At 41.1% G+C, this 19,088-nt stretch overlaps 1 protein-coding gene across 5 annotated transcripts in view; it reads left to right on the forward strand.

The window, feature by feature from the left end:
- UGGT1 (UDP-glucose glycoprotein glucosyltransferase 1) overlaps positions 1–16,858 on the forward strand; it is a 40,031-nt gene extending 23,173 nt beyond the window's left edge. For 4 of the 5 annotated variants that reach the window (XM_064435801.1, XM_064435800.1, XM_064435798.1 and 1 more), the window contains 18 exons: positions 60–191; positions 1,145–1,275; positions 1,907–2,002; positions 2,315–2,417; positions 2,868–2,947; positions 3,413–3,602; positions 5,312–5,470; positions 7,067–7,152; positions 7,484–7,568; positions 8,521–8,609; positions 9,080–9,184; positions 9,742–9,826; positions 10,381–10,563; positions 11,726–11,886; positions 12,370–12,484; positions 12,686–12,802; positions 13,095–13,254; positions 13,671–16,858. In XM_064435801.1, the coding sequence (XP_064291871.1) occupies positions 60–191; positions 1,145–1,275; positions 1,907–2,002; positions 2,315–2,417; positions 2,868–2,947; positions 3,413–3,602; positions 5,312–5,470; positions 7,067–7,152; positions 7,484–7,568; positions 8,521–8,609; positions 9,080–9,184; positions 9,742–9,826; positions 10,381–10,563; positions 11,726–11,886; positions 12,370–12,484; positions 12,686–12,802; positions 13,095–13,254; positions 13,671–13,696 (2,103 nt within the window). In that variant the 3' untranslated portion in view covers positions 13,697–16,858. Of the gene's footprint in view, positions 1–59; positions 192–1,144; positions 1,276–1,906; positions 2,003–2,314; positions 2,418–2,867; positions 2,948–3,412; positions 3,603–5,311; positions 5,471–7,066; positions 7,153–7,483; positions 7,569–8,520; positions 8,610–9,079; positions 9,185–9,741; positions 9,827–10,333; positions 10,564–11,725; positions 11,887–12,369; positions 12,485–12,685; positions 12,803–13,094; positions 13,255–13,670 lie in introns of those variants that run through there. The other variant, XM_064435802.1, reaches the window with a different exon arrangement.
- Positions 16,859–19,088: the final 2,230 nt, after the last annotated feature.

The raw sequence follows: 19,088 nt of genomic DNA on the forward strand, positions 1-19,088 counted from the left end.
AAAGTGTGCAGAGTTCTAGTTTACTTCCTATTCCAATGTCAAGTATTCTTTTCTTTTAGGGTATGGATACCAAAATTTTCAAAGAAGCCTTTGACTCTCCCAAGGTGGATTTTATTCTGTCCCATGCTATTTACTGCAGAGATGTTCTGAAGCTGAAGAAGGGGCAGAGGGCTGTGATCAGCAATGGACGGGTGAGATGATCAACAGACAGTGAAAGAAACTTTCCATGTGTGAGAGAGAAGCAGATTGGAGCAGCACAGTCTGGGTGGGGATCAGGCACAGGAGTGCCAGCCTGTTTTAGGTCTCAGCAGTCTTTAGGATTGCTTCCAGTTTGGTTTATTCACACCTGTATGACCTTTTCTTCTTATTGTGTGCTGTTAGTTGCTGGCATTTGATACAAATTCAGGTCTCTCAATAACAAAGTTCCTTTCATGCTGGTAGTGAATTGAGTCCAGGGGTAGAAGGGGATGATAAATTTGAAAGATTTTGCTGCTTTAGTTTACTGAGTAAAATGCTGCTGCATTTTGCCCTGACCAAGGTGCCTTGGTCTCTTCTACCATCTGTTTTTATTATAGTTTATCTGAAATGAGGTAAGTGATGTTACAATAGTATTTCACTGCAAATGATGAAACACAGCTGTGTACAGCACTGGGTGTTCTTCTGTTATCTGTTTCTACTTAGGAACAAACCCGTTCAGGTCCCAGTGGTTGCTGGATATTTCAATGGGTTAACAATCTCAGGTGTTGAGTTGTTCTGTTCTATTTTTCTCATTAGCAGAATAACAAGACTTGTCTAGGTAGCTTTTAGGCTTCTGAAGGCTACAGGAGGGAGATTTGCTGGAACCTTGCTGGACTATTAGAATTGGCCTGATATTCTGCTGTCCCTTCCAGATGTGGTACTTCATGTATAATTTTAAGTGCCTGACCCAGTGAAAATTTTAAGTGTGTAATTTATGCCTTAGTCTAGGGCTCTTGGCTCTAAATACCTGGATTTACCTGTTAAACTCTGCTGCCAATGATGTTAATTCCAGCCTAAACAGTTGGCTTCCACTGAGACTGGGCTGGAGTATTTATTTAATACATCTTTGAATTTTGTTTCAGTGTAGCCTTTACCTAATAATGCTGATTCTGCTGTTTTTTGATAGATTATTGGCCCATTAGAGGATGGAGAGATGTTCAATCAGGATGATTTTCATCTCCTTGAAAATATAATACTAAAGACATCAGGACAGAAAATCAAATCTCAGATTCAGCAGCTGGGATTTGAAGAAGATCTGTAAGTAAACAGCTGTCACTAGAAATCTCAGTTAATTCAAGAAAAGCTGACAGACCTGTAGGTTACAGTTTTGCTTCTTGGCAAAGGTGTGATGTGCAAATCTATTTTCATTGAACTTTCAAGAGATTTTACCCCTCAAAGATTGAATATGTTCTTAAAATACTAGACTGAAAATTATGGAAATACTGAAAAAGTAGAAGTGCCCAAAAGTAATTATCTTTTATGATAGGACCCCTCTCAAAAGTTTCTCCACTTAGTGCTCAGAGTTGCAATGTAAAATGGGAAGAGCAGTGAAACAAGGGTTTGATCTGAATGGCTTTCAGCTCTGAGTGGTTGGTGAGGATCAGGAATGTAGTTCCTGTAACATGGTTGACCCCTAAAATACAGCTGTTCTATATTTGTTGGAATTAAATCCTTTGGCATACTCAGTAATAAGGCTGCAACCAGTTTAAATTACTGGTGGATTAGCCCTTAAATACGTTTAACTCTTCAGAGCCCATGTAGAGAGGTAGTAGGAGTGTTTGGGTATCTGGATTCTCTTTGCCTTCTGTTTGCTGCTGCAAACAGAAATGTGATAACTACAGCCTTTTTTTTATATATCTGAAATCCTTTTTCTTTTCCTTCTTTTCAGGGCAAGTGACTTGGTAATGAAAGTGGATGCTCTTCTTTCTGCTCAGCCAAAGGGAGAGGCAAGGATTGAATATCAGTTTTTTGAAGAACGATACAGGTATAGAATTGCTGAACAAGGCTTTTCTGTGTCTTTTAACTTCCCCATTGTTCTGTGTTGCATTTAATTAAAAAAAAAAATCTAAGTAGCAGTAGGAAAGTCCCCAACAGTTTTCAGAAAGATTCCAGAAATTAATTTTATACATGTTTATATATGTAAATGCCTATTTTTTTCTCTATTTAGTTTCTGAAGGTGCAAAGCATTTAGGAAGTAATTTCAGTTCAGGGTGAGATGGATAGCAGTGGGTTATAATGCATTTCAAGTGTTTGTCCACATGTTTGGTACTTTAAAATTGTATTTTCTTCTGTTTAGTGCAGTTAAACTGAGACCAAAAGAGGGGGAGACATACTTTGATGTTGTGGCTATTGTTGATCCCGTGACCAGAGATGCTCAAAGACTTGCTCCATTACTTTTGGTACGTAGGCAGGGTTGTGAGAACTTCAAATTCCATCATTTTGGAATGTTTGCTTCCTCTTTGTGTGGTGACCAGTGGCTCTCTGATGGTGTGTCTGAGTTTCACAATGCATTTATCAGTGGAAATACTGATTAAGCTGCACTACACACTAACGAGATCATACTTGGGTATTGTCCAGAGAGCTTTTACTTTTACTATTTAACAGCTTAGTTTGCAGTAACTCTGTTCTTGAGGAAGGTCTCAGCACATCAAAAAGAATCCTGAAATATGAGGAGCAGGTAACTGTGCTTAAAATCAGCAATTGAAAAGGGGGGAGGGGTGGTAAAGCAAAGCACAAGGAGGGAGGATTGGGAATGAGCAAATAACATCCACCCTGAGGTCCTGTCTGTAAAACAGTGGTCAGCTCTCCTCATTAGCATTTTAAGGGATGTCTCTTTCTTATTACTTTAGGTTTTGAACCAGTTGATAAATATGAACCTGAGAGTGTTTATGAACTGCCAGTCTAAGCTTTCTGACATGCCACTGAAAAGGTAAGCAGTTCCATGATACAGGGTGGGCAGAGAGAGAGAAACCTGTTGGCATGTGCAAGCACAGAAGCATGGTCAGCTGTCCCATAGGAAATCTCAGTCACTGCTTTGAGCTCATTTATATAATGACATTGTTTTCCACAGAGAATCTGGGAATTTGTGGATGGCATGAAGGAATTCTGTTCTTTTACAAGTTGGGTCCTTTTAGTTTTGGGGTTTTTTTTGGTATTTAAATAAAATTAAATACCTTACTAGTCTTAATGGTTGAGTCTTGCACAGTCTGTTTTGGTCCTTCAAGATAGAAATTCTGATGTGTCCTAAGGTTAACATAACCTGCATTACTTTGGACAAGGGCTTGGAGACATTAGAGGTCAGGAAAAGCTGATGGCATCTGCAAATGCAATGAGAGTGAAATATTAGCAAATTTTGGCAGATGGGTGTTCTAACATTTTCTCTCTGAAATTTCAGCTTTTACCGCTATGTTCTGGAGCCAGAGATTTCTTTCACTGCAGAGAATAACTTTGCTCCAGGACCAATTGCCAAGTTCTTAGATATGCCCCAGTCTCCCCTGTTCACTCTGAATTTAAACACTCCTGAGAGTTGGATGGTGGAGTCTGTTAGAACTCCTTATGACCTTGACAATATCTTCTTGGAGGAGGTAAGAGAAATCATCATGTTCCTACTGCATTTAAATGGTGCTGCTTTTCCAGGGCTTGTGTTTATATAAGAAAGAAATGCAGAATTTTAGAATGCCAATAGACAGAGCTGTGGATATTACTGCATTTACAGACCTCTAAATGATTTCTAGGAGGAGAAGCATAAGCTCCCCAACAGCAAGATTGCTGTTCTCAATTACTCAATGATGCCTGACCCAGAGGTTCAGACACCATAGGCTTGGAGCAGGTCCTTTCCCTTGCTCCTAGAAGCCACCAAGCTGGTTTCAGCTGCCTGTTTATTGTCACAGTTCCTGTTAACTGGCAAACACTCCCGTGGTCCACAGAAGGATGTGCAGTGTCCATGCAGCAGTAAAACCATGCAGCAGAAATCCACTCAGCTGCTGTAGGTTCAGGAGTTGCTGCTGCTTGAGCAGACCCTGACTCAGACTGTTGGACTGTGAATCTGGGCAGTGCTGCCCCACATACAGAGGGAGAAATAGGGAAAATCCTTTATTTATTTACCTTATTGTAAAGGTATTACACGTGTATGTACATGACTGTCAAAGCCTTTACAAAGAGGCTTCTGGAAAAGTCTTTGCAGTCTTGTGGGCATCACAAATGTGGGTCCCCCTCTCACTGATCACTGTATTATCAGTCCCCTCTTACTTCTGCATCTCTCTGATACTGTCTGGGAATATGATATGGTATTGTGGTGTATCTGGTATTGCTGATCCTGTACTAGTTATTCAGAAATCCAGGAAATTGGGTGTGTGTTTTATGGTTTTGGTTTTGGGGTAGTATGTTTTGGTGTAGGAGTTTCTTGTTTTTCATCTCTTAACCTAACTGTAAAGGCATAAATGAAGCATTAATACTACATTTCAAGCCTCTGATTTCCATGTCTGCCCCACTGATTAACTGAAAGCCTGTGAGAGAGGGGGCTTAAATGCTTCAGGCATTCCAAGTGCATTCCTGAGCTTCCAAATAAACAGCAGCTTTACTTTTGCAGGTGCACCATTTCCAGTTCCCACTGTGCAGTCTGTTGGTGCTGTAGCAATTAAACTGTCATTTTGGATGTGCAGTGACAGGAGATGCTTTTTGGCATTAGACTAACATTCTGCTTATGTACTGTCCTCAGGCTACATCTGAATTTGGCCTGGTAGGGACCCAAGTCTTTTGGGGTTGTGGGTTTTTCTTTTTTTTTCCTCTTCTCTTTCCTTGGCACCTTTGTTCAGTGTAGAAAAAAAAAAGGAATGGGTGTTTCCTGACACTACCCTAGTGCACTGTAAGAGTAATGCAGAGCACAACAAAATGTTTATTTCAGGTGGCTGATACTAGGTGAGACCAGCCTTAAACAGATTTACAGTCAAAATTCTGAATCCCATAATATGCTTTTTATGAGATACCAACTCCATTCTCCAATAAATGTTAAAAAAAATAAATTGAGGAATAGAACAACAATCCTTCCTTTTTATTATCCTAGCATATGTTGAGATTCAAATTCTTTTGGTCTGGGCCATTCTTATATTTGTGTGAGTTTTGTCACTTGCAGGAGCTGAGCTTTTGAGGTTTTCTAGGTATTTGTCTAACAATAAAATTACTCTGGTAAAATTGTTTTATTTAAATTACTATAGCCGTTGTAGAGAGTAACTGACTGACTAAAAGCTGGCACTTTAGAGCTCGTGCTGCAGTCAGCAGTGTCTGCTCCTTTCAGGTGGAGAGTGTTGTAGCTGCAGAGTATGAGCTGGAGTACCTGCTGCTGGAGGGCCACTGCTATGACATTACAACAGGGCAGCCACCTCGGGGGCTCCAGTTTACCCTGGGCACCTCCAGCAGCCCTGTCATCGTGGACACCATCGTCATGGCCAACCTGGTGAGTGTCCCAGCACAGCCCCTGCCTTCCACCTGGGTATTTCCTGGCATGGGGCTCTGGGTTTGGGGTGTAACTTGCACTCCACAGCTTGAAAATGCACCAGAACTCCATCATTCCTCATACTGATGTCTGAAGCCTCACACCTTCTCTACCTCTTTCAAGATGCACTCCTTTTCCTTCTGAGATACTCTGGAATATCTTTAAATGCTGCCAGTATTCTCAAGGGAGCTCAGTTGTTTTCCTGGGACAGGGTCCTCCTTAGGCCACTCACTCTGGTGTTGTGAGCCTCAGGCTGTCTCATTTTTGGAACCCATTTCTTCAGGAGATCCATGGCATAAATGGAGAGAGTCAGAAAGAATAGTTGGCACTGTAGAAAATAAAGGATGTGTGAAAGAAAGGGATTTGCTTATTTGAGTTGAGGAAAGTGCTGGAAATCCAAGTGTTTGATTGTTCCCTGCAGCTGCTTTTGTAATGTCACTGCATAAGGGATGTGTCTGTTCTCAGTGTCCGCACTGGGCCAGGAGAGAGGTGATGGACTGAAATTGTGGCAGAGGAAGTTTGCCACTGGAATGTTTTCTTGATCTGTAATGTTAGTGAAAAACTGTAGTAAATTACCTCTTGTGTTGTTTTTTTTTTTTTTTAATCTTTAAGTTTTTAAAAGTCATTACATTTATTTAAATGAATTAAAATAAAACCAAGGAAAAAATATTCCTTGTTTCCTGGTGCTAAACATTTATTTTAGAATTCTTACTCATTTTCAGTTTGTGCCTTTTCTTAGCCAGAGTATATCCTACAGTAATGTAGTATTTCTTACTGTAGAAAGAAAGATGTCCCTTATTTTACATGTGATCACATGGTGTGTCATGCTGGGGAGTAAAACTCAGAAATGTCCTTTTTCTAATTAGCTATACCAAAATTTTCAAAAATATTTTTAAATTTTCTTTTTAAAGCAGCCTGGCTCACATAGGAACTGCAAGCATTTGAAGCCACAGTACAAAACTGAATGGGACACTGAAACTCTCTACAGTTGCATGTATCTTCTATAGGTGTAATAATCTAAGTCACTGAGGAAACTATTCAGATCTGGACTCTAAAGCTTAAAAAGACTTGAGCACAATATTTGAATTTCATATTGTAATTTTTTAAGTTCTTTAGGAGAGATATCTTGTAACATGTAAATTATGTTACTGCTTCTGCTGTAGGTGAATTGCCACTCTGTAGAGCTTCAGAATTCCTTTAGATTTTCTTGTACAATTATAAATTAGTGTTTTGAAATTCCCTCACTTCTTCATGAAGGCTGTCTTTTTCAGGATAAGACTTTGGGTTTGCACTGTTCCCATCAGGACAGTGAAGACTTTGATCTAACAAATAATGCCAGACTTTTTCAAGCTTCTGTCTCTGAGGGGAACCACAACAATTTTGAACGGAATAATTTCTGGGGCTTTTCTCCTGTTCTCTGGGTATAAAGCCCTTAATCAATGGGCTGGCAAATAACATTCTAGATATAAAACAGTGAGTCAAAATGCTTAACTTTAAAGCTAATTTTTCTGCATTTGCATTTTCTGGAAACTGCCACATATTCTTTTCACTTTACAGGGCTACTTCCAGTTAAAAGCCAATCCTGGTGCATGGACTCTAAGACTGAGAAAAGGCAGATCTGAAGATATTTACAGGATCTACAGGTAGGTCAGGATAAGAAATAATTTAGTCTTTTTCTTGTAAAACTTCTGAAGTAGGTAGGCATTGTAATATGTGAATCTAGTGGTTCCCTTGCCAAAGTGTGGTGACCTGAACAGCAAATTAAACAGCAAATTACATTTCCTGCTGAGCATAAATTATGCTGGCTGAAATTAATTAATTAAAAAAATGTTCAAATAAATGTATTTGTTTCTTTGTCGTGTCTCAAACCTGTTTTGCAGTGCTGAGGCTTAATACATGTATGAAAATGGCCAGAAGAAATAAAGAACATATTTTTGCTTTGTAGTAAAAATCAGTATCTTGCTCTATTTTCAGCCACGATGGCACAGACTCTCCGCCTGAAGCTAATGAAGTTATTGTTGTTCTCAATAACTTCAAGAGCAAAATTATTAAAGTGAAGGTGAGTTTATAAACCAGAGGTGCCCTTAAAGAAGTCTGTTTGACCAGCAGCGGGGAGAAACTTGGATTAAGGCCTGAAACTCCCTTCCCATGAGCAGTCTGCACAAGGTTCACCTCACAGTATCAGCGGTAGAGAGCATCATCTGTAGCCTTGATTTGGGTTTTCATACAGGAGAGACCCTATTCCTGAACTGAAATAACACTGACATTTTCCTGACTGCTTATAACTTCAGGAAAAAGCAGTTTTGTATGCCCTATGTGCGTCTAGTATTAAACATTCAGTATGTCCACTGAACCAGCATTTTATCTGTCACAGATAAATTGTATTCATTTAGCAATACATTTTGTATCACTCTGACACAGGCTAGGTGAGAATACATTTGAAAAAAAGAAAAAAATGGTAGATTACTAATCTGCTGTCTCTTAGGGTTTCCTGTGAGGTAATGCCATAGCTGAGAAGTTCAAGGAGAATGACTGGTAGATAAGTGATGGCTGTAAGAGCCAGTTCACACCTGACACCATTTACTTGTGCTGGATGCTTTTGGGATGTTCTCCCCATTCACTGTGTGTCTGCTTTGGAGTCTCAGTGGCCAATTATACCATTTAGTGGAGTTGGTGTGCTGATTTTATTTTTGGTTTCTGAGGGGTGGGGGGTGTTGGTTTCTTTGAAGGTTTTTCTTTGCCAGTCTCCATCATCAAGGTTGCTCACTAAACATCTCTTAGAAAAGCATTTTAACCATCCAGACTAACATGCCTTTTGTGTCTAAAAGCTCCTTTGGAATCTGTTTGGAAAAAGTCACTCATTACTGAGCTGTTTTCCCAGAGAGCTTAGGTTACCTGTCAGGGGGTGTAATTCAAGTAGGTAAAAACAGAGCCAGTGTCAGGATAACACTGCTGACAATATCTACTCAATACGTGGTTCCAACTCACTAAAGCCATGTCTTGCTTCACAGGTGCAGAAAAAGTTTGATATGATGAATGAAGATCTGCTAAGTGATGGCACCAATGAGAATGAATCTGGATTTTGGGAATCTCTGAAATGGTAAAACTAATTCAATGGTAACCTACAAGTTTCTTGAAACGGAAACTATTTGGCAATACCATGGTGTCTGTGAAATTCCACAGCTGTCTGTTAAGACTGCTTGAATTCAGGGCTGTCATTCATGGGACTCCTCTGTTTCTAGAGATCTGGGCTCCTCCTTTGCACCTGCTTTTACCTTCCCTTGCCCCCCCTGCTACTCGGGATCCTGAAAACATTGCTCCTTCCCAGAGCTGCACCTCAGCCTGTGCTCTCTCAATCAAAGGTGTTCATGTCTGAGCTCCTGGACTTTCCCTGTCCATGTGCACAGACTCTGCCTTGGGGAAGATGCCCTGGGCAGCAGGGAATGACACCCAAACCCACAGACCAACTGTATGAAAGCAAAAATGGAGTTATTTTCTGTATTTGCAGCCTTTCCTGTAGAGCTGGCCCTTCCCAGCTTGTTCTTCACAGAACCATGTTTTTCTTTTCAGGGGATTCACAGGAGGACAAAAGAATGAAGATGTGAAACAGGATAAAGATGATGTACTAAATATATTCTCTGTGGCTTCAGGACACCTCTATGAGAGATTCCTACGGTTAGTTGAGAATTTATAATCCCAGTGTGCCAATGGTAGTGGCCTTGCACAAGGAAAAAGGTTACAATCTGCAGCAGTATAAAAACCCCACTTTCTCAATGCTTCAGAAGTCCACTAGAATCTGCATCTCCTGTGCCTTAGGAACTTTTGTCTGCAGTTAAAAAATAGACTTAGTTTAATAGCTGGTGTGTTGCTGTCCTAAATTTTTTTTGCTACAATAAAACTAATGTATTGTTAAGAAGTTACAGAATAAATCACAGTTCCTTTGGAAAGAATCTGAGCTTCTGTTGTTCTGAAAGGACTGTAAAAGCCAACAGGCTGCATATTCTCTGCCTAGTTAAAATATAGAGATGTTGGGGGTTTAGTAATTTTGCTGATAAAATTAAGCAATTTACAACAGGCTGAAGCTACCCACTTTATGCATGAAGTTCAGTTACCTGACACATAACTGCAAATAATTTAATCATGTAGCCCAGTAATTTGTAATCTATTACACAGCTCATCTTCATGGGTGCCACTTGTTCCTGTAACTGCTTTATTTTTTTTTCTTTTGATAGCATAATGATGTTGTCTGTGCTGAAACACACTAAGACTCCTTTGAAGTTTTGGTTTCTGAAGAACTACTTATCACCTACATTCAAGGTTTGTTACTAATTAAAAATTTATTTGGTGGTGGGGGAAAGGTGCCACAAGCTGCTTCCCCCCCCTTTCCCAGGGCTGCACCAGCATCACTTGGCTAAACCTGAATTGACCCAAAGCTGGAGAAAGCCTCACAGATGGGAATGTCAGCTGATGTGACAGTGGGCCAAGTTTTTCTAGTAAAAAAATGCTGAATGCCCAATTCTCTTCTCTCATTTTATGTGCTTCTACTTACACTGCTTTGTACACCCCTAAATAATTGTCCCATCTGTGAATTTTTATGATTTGAGTAATGCATTCTCATCTGTGGATCACTATGAAATGGCTCATAAGGAACTGTGTGAACAAAAATGCTGAAATATTTAGTTGCCTCTACAATTTGTATTGATTGTTCAGAGTTTTGTGTGAATTAAAAATGAAACTAATTTTCTTTGTGGTATTTCATTTTTGGATGTTCTGTGCTTTCGACTGAAGTCTGTCTCTTGTAATGTGCTTTTCTTTTTCCTGCAGAGGAACAAAGAACTGAGATAAGCTGCTTTTTTCCCCTCCCTCTGCAGGAGTTCATCCCATACATGGCCAAGAAGTACAATTTCCAGTATGAGCTGGTCCAGTATAAATGGCCACGCTGGCTGCACCAACAAACCGAGAAGCAGCGAATCATCTGGGGTTACAAGATCCTCTTTCTAGATGTGCTCTTCCCATTAGCTGTTGATAAAATCCTCTTTGTGGATGCTGATCAGGTAACAGGGGCTGGAGTTATTTGATCTTTTCTTATTTTCCTTTTTTTTAAAAATTAATAAGTTCTAGAATACAATTTCCATATTGTTGGAAGGGCTGCAAGTTTGAGCCCTTCACAGGCATGACTGGAGTTTGATTCTGTAATTATGGCATGCTTCACTGAGGGCTGGGTTTTGTGCCTGTTTCCACAAGATTGGTTTTGTTGGCCTGTCTTTTACTGTTATCTGGTCCCTCAGTCACTCACTGTGATTCAAGCTAGCTTGCCAAATAGATTCTCATTTCACCCTTCCATTTTTGCAGCTCAGTCTGTTCTCCCAGCCTGCAGATCACTTCCCACAGTCAGTATTTTCCTAAGTCTCCAACCACTCTGCCTTCCCAGGCCTCTGCTTTTAACCTGGCCACATCTGAGTGGCTTTCAGAGGAGGAGAAGGCAAATCCCTCGTGCACAAGGCCAGGGAAGGCTTTGGCTATGCCCACTCCTCAGCTCCTGGGTGGAAAGGGCAGGAGATGTGCAGAGTGAGAGCTGCCAAAACTACTCTCAAAAGTACATATGAAATGAGAAGTACAGATTATCAACAAGTGAGTGTAAACTGCCTGGGGGGTTTGGCACGTGTACAGTGTGAAGCCATGCCAGGTCAAACTGAAGCTGAAGGATCAGTAGGAGAGAGTTCCAGCTCCCCAGTTGTCATTTTAGACAGTTTGTTTCTCTGCTTGTGAGAGATATGAAGGCTTTTTTTTTCCCATTAGAGTGGTATTTTTAAAGTAGTGCTAGTGCCACATCTGTGTCAAAAAGGCATTAAAAAGCTTTCATCCCTGAAGGGTCTGCAAACACTGGAGAGGAAGGGGTACCAAGAATCACAGTTTATGTATAGCGAGAATTCTTGCTGCTTATCAAGAAACAGTTTTGCACTTCAGCTGTTGAACCACCCCCCATCAGGTTATTTGAAGCTCTATTTTATTTGCTCCAATCTAAGGGCAGAGGAGGCAACACTTTTTGTGCTGTATTTTTGTACTACATATATATAATGCAAAAACTGCCATGTATAACAGGTAATTCTTCCTTTACCTGTTTGCTCAGTTTGAATTAAATCCTGTACAGCATTTGCAAACAACCACAGAAGGGCAGGCTCCTAGAAATGAAAATAAAATGTCCTTTCCCTTCAGATTGTGCGCACAGATCTAAAGGAATTGAGGGATTTTAATCTGGATGGTGCTCCTTATGGATACACTCCATTCTGTGACAGCCGAAGGGAAATGGATGGCTACAGGTTCTGGAAATCAGGATACTGGGCAAGTCATTTAGCTGGAAGAAAATACCACATCAGGTATGAAGAATTCTGTTTTTTTTCTCCTCAGAGTAGAGGGGTGAAGTTTTTGTTGCTACTTAGACTTGGCATAAAACTAGCTGAGGTATGTAGCCCTACATGAAAACCACTTGTTGCTTCCTGTTGCCTCTTTAAAGTTCTGTGGGCTGTGGAAGCACTAGGGACACTGAAATTATTTTCAGCATGCTGCAGTTTTTAGAGATGAAGAACTGAAGTGGTAACTAACAGACATTTTCCTTTGTTAATAAGAAATGTTGGAACAGGGACTGCATGGCAGCAAAGCTAAGACAGATTTATTGAAAATTCTTTTTTGTATATGCCATGACTTTGTTAGAACTGCTTTCCTGCCTTGTAATAGATGATAGATGTGCTGCCACCCTGAGATTGCTTTAGGGTGTTGTGTCTCAGGGGTCTAGTGGGGCTGCAGAATTACCCCCCAGTGAAATTACTAATTACAGTCATTACTAATTGCACCATCTCCAGTGCTCTGTACGTTGTGGATCTGAAGAAGTTCAGGAAGATAGCAGCTGGAGATCGACTCAGAGGACAGTACCAGGGTCTGAGTCAGGATCCAAACAGTCTGTCCAACCTTGATCAGGTGTGCTTTATTGTGTTTGTTTTGTTTTACTGGGCTGTGGTGTCAAGCTGGGACTTGGGATTTTCCCAGAGGTCTTTGTTTGGAATGGGATGAGGTGTTGACAAAAGTTAACCCTCATAATACTGTTGGTTTGGGAGGGTGGTAGCTCCTCCCATCCTGCACCCTGTGGAAACAGCTACTAACTCTTACTCTGCACAACAGGATTTGCCAAACAACATGATCCACCAAGTACCAATTAAGTCCCTCCCCCAGGAGTGGCTGTGGTGTGAAACATGGTGTGATGATTCCTCAAAGAAGAGAGCAAAAACCATTGATCTGGTGAGTGCAGGATGATTCCCTCATTCCTACAGCACATTAAAATACAGCAATGAGTTCTAGAGGCACTTCCCTCCCTCAGCACATTTTCAGCACTGGAGTTTTTACCATTAGCTTCTGTGTTTCTCTTACCTGGAGCAGTGGCATTGTTATGAATTTGGAAAAAGACTTTGCACTGTTCTCTGGCTGAAGCACAGGCAGGTGTTGTGCCCCACCAGCAGATTGATCCCTGCAGAGAGGAGCACACCTCTGTTGAGTGCAGAAACCTTTTGTAGCCAGTCTGTTCTGTTTGCAGTGTAACAACCCAATGACCAAAGAGCCCAAGCTGCAGGCAGCCATGAGGATAGTTCCAGAATGGCAGGACTATGATCAAGAAATCAAACTGCTCCAGAGTAATTTCCAGAAGGAAAAAGAAATGGGAACACCAGCTGAGATGCCAGGACAACACACACATGGTAATTTTTCTTTCTGTATGAATTTTTCTGTGCCTGTTGGTCTTGTGCTGTGTCCTGCCTCACTGTGAGCTTGTACCATGCACAGGGCTGGATGAGGGCTGAACTAAATCATCAGGGAGTGTCATGGGATGGAAGGAACTTGCTGAGCAAGTCTGGTGTAATTTAACCTAATTCTGAAAGCCAGAGAACAGATTTGTTCCAGTTCTGTGAAAGACCCTCACTGTTCCTGCAATTTTATGAGCTTGGCCTTATCTTAACCCTTAAAGAAGTTCTGGTACACACTGTGGGTGAGAATTGTTCTTCAGGCACTGGTACCTTGTAAAGAACAAGTCTTGGGAGGCTTTACTGATTCTCAAACCAATCTGCCAACTGAGGCAGCTCAAACTGAGTGCTCATTTTTCTCTCTTCTTCTACAGATCCAGCAGCACATGTGGAATTATGATCCATGGAGACAAATTCAAGTTAGACTCTTTCATAGACAATTTTTATATTGAAAGCTAGTTTTTTTCCCAGTGTGTCTGCAAAACTGCTGAATAATTGAATGGGATGATGTATGCATTTCTATTACTTGCCTTTGGGTTAATTTCTGCATATGAAATAGGATCTGGATTGCTGGAATTAGCATTACTGGTGTTTTGCACCTGTGGTGGAGATGAAAGACCCCGGGATGGAATTTAGAGTTTCAGAAACAAAACTTCACAATCCACCAGAAGAGCCACAGCCTGTTCCTTCAGCTGTTGCTGCCTCCACCACTGATGAAGCTCCAGTTTAGCCTCAGATCTAACTTGAGAGTCTGGGAATTGCAGACATACATCCTAACCTCATCTGATGGACATAATTTTTCCAGGTAACATTATAAAGCTCGAAATTATGCCTTGAATTTGGAGCACTGTTTCATCTTCAGGTTTTCAAACAATTGAAAATACTTCTTGGATTTGTTCAGTCTGCCCTTGGTTTTGTAACAAAATCAGCATTATTTTGATTTTCTATTTTCTGTCTTCATTTATTGCCCAACTTTTGATGGTTTGGCTTAATGTAAAGCTACCACAATCAATTTAAATGCCCATCCAAATGTAAATGCCTAAGCTCACAAAGTGAGCAGAACACAGAATTTGGCAGCTGAGTTCATCCTAGCCTCTATGACTTGAATGAAAGTGCCCTCCCTTCCTCCTCCTCCAAGTGTAAATCAGACTGCAAAACTGGCAGGGCCTTACTCTTGCTGTGGTTCACTGATTCATGAATGTTTTTTTGTCTATGAGAAATCTGTGGAAGCTTGGAAGTTTATCATCATGTAAATTTCATTAACTTTATTTTTCTTCAAACAGAGATGTTGTCACATCAATAAAAACTTCAGAGTTCTTAGGTCTTAAGCCTTAGTTCCCACTTTGATCATCCTTTTTCCTTGCACACATTACAGTCCTAATTTGATTTTGGGGTTTCTGGATATTTCACTTGCATTTGCTTTCATTCTTGTATAGACAAGGAGGTCTCTTCTTGCAAGGATCAATTACCCTGGGCTAGTTTTATCACTCATATTCATGTCTTCATTTTGAAAGATGCTGCTGCCATAGTTCTGTACTATGAATATACCATTTAAAGAAAACCCTCAAACCCAGTTTCCCCCAGTTTCTGGGGTTAATAGTCTGCTCCCTATAAACTGAGGAGCTGAAGAGTTGAAATGTAAGAACTAAAAGGAGATTTCTAGTACAAAATATAGTCACCTATGCAGCTTGAGAAATCCAAACTTCTTTGGTTTTTGTGCCTCCCATGTTTTCATACAGGTAAATGTTTTGTCCTGTAAGACCTTCAACCCAAGAATCATATCTCAGTATAAGAATATTGAAATAGTCTTCTGGAATTGCTGTGGTATAAATCCTATCATGTTTTGGAGGAATCTGAAAGAAGACATCAATAGTGTTTAAATTGTTCAATAGTGTGACTTAAGAGAAAAAGGTCTTCTCCAGCCAGCTGATAGAAGGGCCCAAACTCTTAAAAAAAAAGCACATTAAGAGCAACTTACAGTTTATCAGCTTAGGTATTTCCCACTTTGTGGGGTTTTAAATTCAAATGTTCTGTCTGGTGTCTCTGGAAATTACAGATGCGGTGCCTTATGCTTCCCATCAAAACTGCTCCACTTTAGGATAAGCAGACTTACAGTAGCAGGACTTTTTTCTAGTATAAAAAACAATATGCCTGCCAACAAATTAATGACATGTGATGTCAATTGGCCTCTTTTAAACAGCTAAAGACAGCACAGCTAAGGTTGTCCTTTCTGTGTTCAGCTACAAATCACTTCAATCTTGCTGGAGCACATGGAGTGGCACAGGAAGAGGTGGTGAGCACCTGTACACCACTTATTCCTTCTAGAGATGGATGGAGCAAGAATGTGCTCAAGCCCTCAGAACAGGAGCAGCTTTCTGTGAAACAAGGCTTTTTCCTATCTAGAACCATATTTGGCTTCTTCCCCCCCTCCCCCCAAATTATGTTAGGACCCACAAGACTGAGAAGAAAGCCACCTCTTAAATTCAGCACATTTACATGCTTTGTTCAATAAGAACATACTTCTAAATTAAATGCCAGTTACAATTGTTTTTTTAAAATATGCTCCTTCATTGTGATAGTTAATGTATGTACTGGAACACCCACACTGCATCCTATTTTTTTTAATTATAAGATCTAGCTGGGTATGGAGGATATTTTTATTGTCTCCACTTAGCAGACATATGAAGAAATAAAAGTCATCTAACTCAGAATTGATACAGAAAGAAACCAAAAACATACTCTGATATTCTTTACCTTTGCAGTACTTGTAAGATGTTCTCAAGTACAGTACAAAATGCACATGGTATTGATCATTCTGAATGTGAACTCTTCCATTTTTCCTGAGAAGCTGCTGTTTATTTCCAGCCAAAAATGACAATCAAAAAGAGAATAATCACTTCTTTTGGATCTGTGCATGTGTTTGCTCTTAGATGCTCAATGGGCCTTGAAAGACAAATAGTTTGTCACCCCCATGTAGAAAGCATCTTGGAGTGAGGTGCTTAATGAAACAGAGCTGCTGTGGATCATATCACTGATGGCCTGGTCCTGTGACTAGCAAGAGTGATGATAATCAGAAAATGGGGATTGCAGAGGTCACTGTGGGGTTTTGCATCCCTCAGACTAGAACAGCCACTTCTGGGGCAAAGTGATGACATTGTTCCCATCTCTGGCTACAAGCAGCTTGAACTTTTGGTGAGGAGTTCACGCTTGAGAAATGCCCTGTACTTTTACCTAAAAAGGAAGATTTCACTGCCTTACTAAAAAGCAAATAGCAAAGAAATGAAAGTTTAAGATTTCTCTTTCCTTTAGCTATATGGGGTTATAAAGAAAATGAAAAGGACATATACAAAGCAGTAAATACCCAGTAACAGTCTTAGGAATCAAAATATCTTTAAATTATGACCTGGTTTTACCCAAATTTTCTGTAATCTGTTCAAGAATATTCCATAACTGTGTGGCAAGTGCCCCAGGGTGTGGGGAGTTCTCTTTACTGAATGGCACTGAGATCACAGTGAGATTCCCTGAACAAGACCCAACATAATAAAACCTCTGCTGTTCTTTACCCACGTCTCTCCTGTCAATTGCTTTGGGGCAGGTAACTGAGGTGTTAACAGTGTTTGTTCCTTGGAATACATTTTGCACTTCTTGCATGCAGGTGTTGGGATGCTGTTGGAAAGCTAGAAGGGAAAAGGAGGAAAGAGTTCCTCCTCCCAGCCAGTCTTGTTAATCATGGTATTTGAGTAACCCCTAAGCTTCTGTCAAACAATAGGAATATTTTATATAAATCTGCCTTTTAGGTCTTTTTTTTTGGAACTCTACCTACTGCTACTTTAAGAGAATGTTTCTATGTCAGCTTTTTGTCATTTCTTCATTTGATTTGGTTTTACACTGATACTTCACAGTAAGCACTGGGAAAGTGATCCTCCTGAAATACTTCCAAGTACAGAGGTGTGTCTGAAGTTCTTTCAGAGTTGGGAATGAATTCCAAACTCCTATGGGACTCTCAAAGCCTCTTTTCCAGAGCATCTTTATTAATCAAAGAGCTATAAAATGGACAGCTTGACACAGGAAGCCCAGCTGAATGCTACAGAGACCTGTACTTGACTGTTAGAACTTGCTCAGGTTTGGAAAATGAGACCAAATCCTAGGAGGCAACTAAAAGGGGAAAAGGAAGCAGCCAGAAGGAGTAAATACACATCATATGCCTATGACCTCAACAGGGTTTTCCACTCCTCCCTTTTTGCTTTTTGAAGTACCTATTGAAGCATGTAACTGTACATACTTAATTCTGAAGAACTGATCACTCTCCACCCCAAAAGAACTGCATAAATGAGAAAAAAATTCTGGTGGGGAGAGGGGAGTGGGGATGCAAAAAGTAGTTTTGAATCCTTTTTTTAAATAAAATTTTGAAAAATTGTATTAATCTGAACACAATAGGTTGCTTTGATGGGTAGACTGTCCCATTCCTTTCTAGTTTGCTGTGTACCATTTAGGCTTTTTCTGGGGAAGATACAAAGCCATATCAGGGCAGGCAGCACTTTGTCTACAGATGAACAAATCACCTGGCCACAAGCTGCTCTTGCTGCCCATTTCCATGTATTTTACTTTAAAAGGAAAATTTCACTACTAACAAAGAAATGAGACTTTAAGATTTCTTTCATTTAGCTGTATGGGGATATAAAGAAAATAAATTTTTGCACTGATTAACAAGATGAGAAGTCACTAAAATGCACTTCAGAGTCAGACACCACCAGCTGTGCTGTCCTTATCCCCAGGGCTTACACAGAGGGACAGGGATAACCCGTGTCATTGTCCCATGCCCATTGTGCTAATCCTGAAGGGATCCTGCTCCCGAATTGCTGCTTTGGCCCAAACCAGGCACACTGGCAGTTCCTGTGCACACAGAAATGTCCCTGAGTTCAGCACACAGCACTCCCAGCTGGGCTCTGGGTGCAGCAGCCCTTCCTGCCCATCCCCAGGCACTCCTTGCCTGCAGCCAGCTCTGTGCTGTGCTAAGAACCAGCCAGCACTGCCTGGAGAGCCCAGGCCACTGGATTACCCCATCCCCAGCAAACAGCTGCAGTCTGCAGCACAAGGGAAACCCCTTGATCCATCTGGGTGGAAGTTCTCTGCAGGCTGTGCTCAGCTTGCCAGGTCAGCCCTCCCACCACTCCTTGGTGAAGGTGCCCAGATCGAGGGGCAGACCCTCAGTGAGGATCCAGAAGCAGCCCTCAGCAGTCCTGGAACTGCTCTCCAGAGCTGCACGGTGCCTCTGGCACACATCTGTGCTGTGTCCAACAAGTACAGCCTGATCTGCAGCCTCTGCACACAGGGAAGGAGTTAAACCTGTACCCTCTGCAATCAAACCTCTCCAGCCTGCCATCCCTAATTCAGCAGTGGCCAATGGGACACAAAGCACAAGGTTCCTCCAGGAACTGACCTTCCCCAAGCCTGCCACTCCCCCAGAGCGGCCTTGCAAGTCACCACAAAATATTAATTCTGACACTGGATTTACACTTCATGCTTCCACCTTGGCTAGCAGTGACAGTGTAAAATCCCAACATTCAAAGCTACCCACAAGGAAATTCCTCTCCATTTACTCTACCCACCTCCTCTTTGCCACATAAGGCCTTAGGTTGGAAATGGGTGTATTTTATTGCCATCTGTCAGAGCTGGGCAGTTCTCTGCTGTTCATGGGGCAGTTTTCTTTATCTCTCCCACAGCCAATCCTCCCTCCAGGAGATCTCTGCTGTCCATGGCCACTGAGTGTCCCTGCAGGGCTGATCCAATTC

Source organism: Passer domesticus, chromosome 11 (assembly GCF_036417665.1).
Source record: "Passer domesticus isolate bPasDom1 chromosome 11, bPasDom1.hap1, whole genome shotgun sequence".
Lineage (NCBI taxonomy): Eukaryota > Metazoa > Chordata > Aves > Passeriformes > Passeridae > Passer > Passer domesticus.